Raw genomic sequence first — 6,536 nt, forward strand, 5'->3', positions numbered from 1 at the left:
ATTAAAAATGGATATTTTTAATCTTTGATGTGCTTTGGATTTTAAATGAACCACCATTTTTAATCCAAGGTGATAAAAACTCAATATGTCTTCTAAATTTATTTATTTATTTTTTTAATATGACATGACTAGGAAAGCCAAACAAAATCTTTGAACGTGTCTGAAAAAACAAGAAACGACAACAACAACAGTTAATGTAAAATTTGAGATTAGTTTAGAATTTCATGTTTTATGTAAAACATATTTTACAAAATGTTATGATATTGCCAGACCCCTCGTCATTACACTAACACTCACTCACACACTCGCAGCACTGGACGCTTGAGTCAGTCTCTCTCTAGTTCTCGCCGTGCTAAGATCGTCTAAATAAAGCTAGTATTAAAACGCTAATAACCGGTCTTTTGGGAGAACTTAGAACATGGTGTCAGAAGCTGACGCAAGCTTCTAGGTCTTTTCGGGCGTCATTTAGGCGTCATCCATAAAGTACGTCACGCTCTAGGGGGGGAGGGGGGGTTGTCGCAAGCGTGACAAGGTGTGACAAGGGGGGGAGGGGGGGGTTCGTGAGACTGTGACGTCACGCAAGACTTTTTTTTGAATAATGAAAATTTATTCTTAAACTATATTTAAAAAGAAGTTTAATGTTTGATAAAAATTACTCATAAATGAAATATTAAGCATTAAGGTAAAGTCGTTGAACATTTTTGTAGAAAATTAATCATCACTATAAAATATTGTATATTAAATTCAATTTAACGAATTTCAGCACCAAAAGGAATCAGCATGTGTCGGTTGTTGCCTTCTTGAAGCCACTGAAGGAATTTTTGATCTAAATTAATTGTACTTCAAAAATTATATAATTTTGTGGCACAGTCATTATCCTCCTAGTTGGCAATCATTGATTAATGACGATTTCCATAACTTAACAAGGAATGGGATAATCGTTACCAAAAGGAATCAGCATGTGTAGGGCACTCTTCTAAACAACTTGTTAAAGGAATTTTGTCAAAATATTGAAAGCGACGCAAAATTTATATCTTTGAAGGAAAAATCATGACAATGATGGAAGTCTTCACGTTAAGAAAAAGAGTTTTTGATAATAGATTTAATTTGCTTAAATCATAATATTTAAAAATCAAATTAAAAAAATCCAAACACAACCTTTAAAAATAAAAAAAAACTTCCTCGATTGAACTCCGAATTGAATAATAATTCTACATATAGAAATCGTCAAATTTTAAAAACAACCTATGAGTAATGGGCTTCCTATGCAGAAAGGACCTTTTGAAAATTTAATAAAGATTGTACAAAAAGTCATGATGGGTAGGGGGGGGGGTTCAACAAATCGTGACGTACTTTTCAAGGGGGGGTCGGAACCAGCGTGACAAAGTGTGACATAGGGGGGAGGGGGGGTTAATTTTGGCCGATTTTAGCGTGACATACTTTATGGATGACGCCTAGTGAAATCGCGGAAAACGACCAGTTTTTTTTCCTACGAATAAAGTGTTCATTCGTGTCGAGTCGCTTCGGCGGCCATATTGAGAAACTAAACTGAATTGACCAACGACGGCGGCCATTTTGGAGAAAAAGTCGCGTCGTTGGCCGTTGTGAAAAAGTGACTGTGTGAAAAATAACAAAGTGAATTGAAAAAAAGAACACTTTCCAGAATGGATGCGGATCAGTTAAAATAGTTTTTGGACCAACAAAAATCCATAATGGAGCGTCTGCTGGCCAAACTGTCGACGGAGTCAACAGGGGCGACCGGATCCGCGGCGAATCGTGGCCAAGCATGCAGTGTTCCAGTACCCCAGCCGTCGCCGTTGTCTCTCGTGGGGGACATGGCCGAGAACTTCGATTTCTTCGAGCGCAGCTGGAATAACTACGTGAAGGCTAGCGGCTTGGACAAATGGCCGGCAACGGAGGCTCCCCGCAAAGTGAATATTCTGCTGACGGTGATTGGAGAGCAAGCCAGGCGGAAGTTCCACAACTTCGAGTTGACAGAAGCACAGCAAGGAGACCCGAAAGCAGCACTCGAAGCTATCAAAGCGTTGGTCGTGGCCAAACGGAACATAATTGTGGACCGCTTTGATTTCTTCTCCGCCGCACAGTCAGCTAGTGAGTCCATCGACGACTTCTGTGCCAGGCTCAAGGCGCTGGCCAAGCTAGCGAAGCTCGGAACCCTGGAACCAGAACTGCTCGCTTTCAAAGTCGTCACATCCAACAAGTGGTCGCACCTGCGCACAAAGATGCTGACAATTTCGGACATAACCCTCGAGAAAGCCATCGATCTGTGCCGTGCAGAGGAGATCGCAGCTAAACGATCCCAAGAACTGGGAGGTTTCCTGCCAACGCCAGAAGTCAACAAGATCAGCCGAGGGAGAGGAGACCACAAGCAGAAGACGTTGCGTTGCAAGTTTTGCGGAGGCTCTCACGAGTTCACAAAAGGAGCATGCCCGGCGCTTGGCAAACGTTGCCACCGCTGTAAAGGCAAAAATCACTTCGAAACAGTCTGCAAAGCTAGCTCGAAGGGTCGGAAGTCGAAGCGAGTCAAGGAAGTAAAAGACGACTACTACTCCGAGTCGGACACAGCGTCCGGCGGCAGTGAATCTTCCGAAGAGTCTGCAGAGGAGTGCGAGATTGGCAAGATCTACGACAATTCGCAAAACGGCGGTTGCGTTCTTGCTGAACTGGACTTGAAATTCAACAACTCGTGGGAAACTGTGCTCTGTGAACTGGACACTGGGGCAAATACCAGCCTGATTGGCCTGGACTGTCTCAAGAAACTGACTGGAACGGACAATCCCGAACTGCTGGCGTCGAAATTCCGCCTGCAGAGTTTTGGTGGAAACCCCATCACAGTATTGGGCCAGGTGAAGGTGCCGTGTCGGCGGCCGAACAGGAAGTTTTCGCTGGTTCTCCAGGTCGTTGATGTCGACCACCGCCCCCTACTGTCGGCAAGAGCTTCACGCGAACTTGGGCTGGTGAAGTTTTGCAACGCAGTTACCTTCGAGGAGCCAGTTCAACCAACACCGCCGTCGCCCCACTCTGAGAAGCTGTTCAACATTTACCGCGTGAAAGCTCAAGAAATCGTCAGCAGCCACGAAAGCCTCTTCACGGGCTACGGAAAGTTTTCCGGCACAGCGTCGTTGGAAATCGACGACAGCGTCACACCGACGATCCAACCACCTCGGCGAGTTCCGATCGCGATCCGAGCAAAGCTGAAGGAAGAACTCGAAAAGCTCGAAAGTGACGGCATCATCGTGAAGGAGACGAAACACACCGAATGGGTAAGCAACGTCGTAATCGTCCAGCGAGGCTCTGGCTTTCGTATTTGTCTGGATCCGGTTCCGCTGAACAAAGCTCTCAAGCGACCCAACCTCCAATTCGTAACCCTTGATGAAGTGCTTCCGGAACTGGGCAAAGCAAAAGTTTTTTCCACGGTCGATGCCAAAAAGGGCTTCTGGCACGTTGTGCTGGACGAGCCCTCTAGCAAGCTCACCACCTTCTGGACACCGTTTGGGCGTTACCGTTGGATTCGCCTTCCGTTCGGTGTTGCACCAGCGCCGGAGATTTTCCAGATCAAACTCCAGGAAGTAATCCAAGGTCTCAAGGGAGTTGAATGCATCGCGGACGATTTGCTGGTGTTCGGCGTGGGCGACACGCTGGAGGAGGCCCTAGCTGATCACAACCGCCGCCTTGAGAAACTTCTTTGTCGGTTGGAACTCCACAACGTGAAACTTAACAAAGCCAAGCTGAAGTTGTGTGAACGGTCCGTCAAATTCTACGGTCACGTCCTCACCGATGAAGGTTTGAAGCCGGACGAGTCCAAGGTTGCTGCGATACGTGACTATTCCCAGCCAAAAAATCGCAAGGAGGTGCACCGGTTTGTTGGCATGGTCACGTACTTGGGGCGCTTCATCAACAATCTCAGCGCCAACTTGACCCACCTACGAATGCTGATCCCGGAGTCGGCAACTTGGAAGTGGACATCTGTGGAAGAGAGCGAGTTCAACAAGGTGAAATCGTTGGTTTGCGACATCAAAACACTACGCTACTACGATGTCAACCAGCCAATCACCATTGAATGTGACGCTAGCAGCATCGGTCTCGGTGTGGTCGTGTATCAGCGCGACGAAGTGGTTGGATACGCGTCGCGAACCCTCACGGCAACTGAAAAAAACTACGCGCAGATCGAAAAAGAACTCCTGGCGATACTTTTTGCCTGTACCAGATTCGACCAGCTGATAGTTGGAAATCCAAAAGCGACCGTCAGGACCGACCACAAGCCACTGGTGAACATCTTCAAGAAACCGCTTTTGTCAGCACCACGGCGGCTGCAACACATGTTGCTCAACCTACAGCGGTACAAGCTGTCAACGGAGTTCGTTACGGGAAAGGACAATGTGGTTGCGGATGCTTTGTCACGTGCACCAGCCGGCGGAGCAGAAGGAGACGACTTCTACAAGAAGCAGGACATCTTCAAGATCTTCGAAGAAATCCAAGAGGTGAAACTCAGCAGCTTCTTAGGTGTGTCGAGCGCCAAACTGAACGATCTCATGCGGGAGACTGAAAAGGACACCCCACTCCAGCACGTCATCGGCTACGTTCGAGGTGGATGGCCTGCCTCTGCCGATCAAGTTCCGGACGCCGTCAAAATCTTCTTTGGATATCGGCATGAACTGTCTACCCAGGACGGCCTGGTCTTCCGCAGTGACAGGATTGTGGTCCCGTATATCCTCCGCCGGAAGATGATCGAGAGTTGTCACGCAAGCCACAACGGCATTGAAGCAACACTACGGTTGGCAAGGGCGAACCTGTTCTGGCCGGGCATGACGTCAGAGATCAAGAACGCGGTGAAAGGGTGCTCTGTCTGTGCAAAGTTTGCCTCGTCTCAACAAAACCCTCCGATGAAAAGTCACGAAATTCCGGTACATCCGTTCCAACTCGTGTCAATGGATGTCTTCTTCGCTGAGCAGAGCGGCGTCAAGCACAAGTTCCTGATCACCGTCGATCACTACTCGGACTTTTTCGAAGTGAACCTGCTGAAAGATCTGAGTCCGGAATCCGTGATCAACGCCTGCAAACAGAACTTCGCGAGGTTTGGTGTGCCCCAACGTGTCGTCACCGACAACGGAACCAACTTTGCCAACCGAAAAATGGTGCAGTTCGCCAACAACTGGGACTTTGAGCTTGTCACGTCGGCACCACACCACCAACAATCCAACGGCAAGGCTGAGGCCGCGGTCAAGATTGCCAAGCAGCTGATGAAGAAGGCAGCTGAAAGTGAATCCGACTTTTGGTTTTCGTTGTTGCATTGGCGAAACATTCCGAACAACGTCGGATCCAGTCCAGCATCACGTTTGCTGTCCCGTTCAACTCGCTGTGGTGTGCCAACTGCCGCAACCCACCTTGTGCCTAGGGTGGAGGAAGATGTTCCCGCTAAAATTGAAGCCAATCGGAAGCGATCGAAGCTGTGCTACGACCGAAAGGCACGAAACTTACCGGAACTGGAAGTTGGATCCCCGGTATACGTGCAGCTGAATCCGGAGACTTCCAAGCTGTGGACACAGGGCACCATCACGAACCGACTCAACGAACGCTCATACCAGGTGAACGTGGGAGGTGCCGATTACCGCCGATCGCTGGTACATCTGAAGCCGCGTAAAGAACCCGCTACGCTGCCTGACCGCCAGTCGTCATCCTGCGTGATGAATTATCGGGAGGAGGAAACAACCGACGAGAACGATCACCAACAGCTCAACACCCGGGAGGAACGCAGAGAAGCCACGGTGGACGAAACCGTTTGTCAACAAGCCGTGCAGCCGTGCGTGCTGCAGCCTGAAACGTCAACGCTTGCGGAAATGTCAACACCGAGGGAGTTGGCTGTTACACCGTTGCCGATCCGACAGGAGCGGCAGGAGAGGAATCGGACGATTACACCGCAGAAAGTCGAGCGACCGAAAAGGGTTACCAAAATTCCAGAGAAGTTTAAAGATTATAAGTTGTAGTTTTGGAATATTGTTTTTAGAGAAAAGAGAGGATGTTATGATATTGCCAGACCCCTCGTCATTACACTAACACTCACTCACACACTCGCAGCACTGGACGCTTGAGTCAGTCTCTCTCTAGTTCTCGCCGTGCTAAGATCGTCTAAATAAAGCTAGTATTAAAACGCTAATAACCGGTCTTTTGGGAGAACTTAGAACACAAAATATCTTTAAATCAGTCCTGCCAACTGAGGAAAATCGGGACTGCAGTCTGAATATTTACAGGAGATTTAATAGCAATAAATGTGGTAATCGGTGTACTAATTATTTTGTTCTGTTTAAAAGAAAATCAATTGAAAAAATAAAACATTTAGTAAAATAAATTTTCCATAATAATCCAAATCAATACTTATTTATAATTCAATGCTAATTTAAATGCTTTAAAATTCTTATCGATAACTAAGTGAATCCTTGTTCATCTATCTCCACAACCAAATCAGAATTTCCAAACCGAAATTAGTTTCTTTTTCAATTTCGGGAATTCCCGGGACA

At 47.2% G+C, this 6,536-nt stretch overlaps 1 protein-coding gene across 1 annotated transcript; it reads left to right on the plus strand.

Moving 5' to 3' along the window:
* The first annotated feature begins 1,712 nt into the window (after positions 1-1,712).
* On the plus strand, positions 1,713-6,005 carry LOC120432067 (uncharacterized protein K02A2.6-like). The gene has a single exon (XM_039597198.2). It carries the CDS (start codon positions 1,713-1,715, stop codon positions 6,003-6,005), a length of 4,293 nt encoding a protein of 1,430 aa, XP_039453132.1.
* The last annotated feature ends 531 nt before the right edge of the window (positions 6,006-6,536 follow it).

This window comes from Culex pipiens, chromosome 3, assembly GCF_016801865.2.
Source record: "Culex pipiens pallens isolate TS chromosome 3, TS_CPP_V2, whole genome shotgun sequence".
NCBI classification, from domain to species: Eukaryota; Metazoa; Arthropoda; class Insecta; order Diptera; family Culicidae; genus Culex; species Culex pipiens.

Coding starts and splice junctions, on each gene's coding strand:
- LOC120432067 (XM_039597198.2), top strand. CDS start 1,713: ATGGAGCGTCTGCTGGCCAAACTGTCGACGGAGTCAACAGGGGCGACC.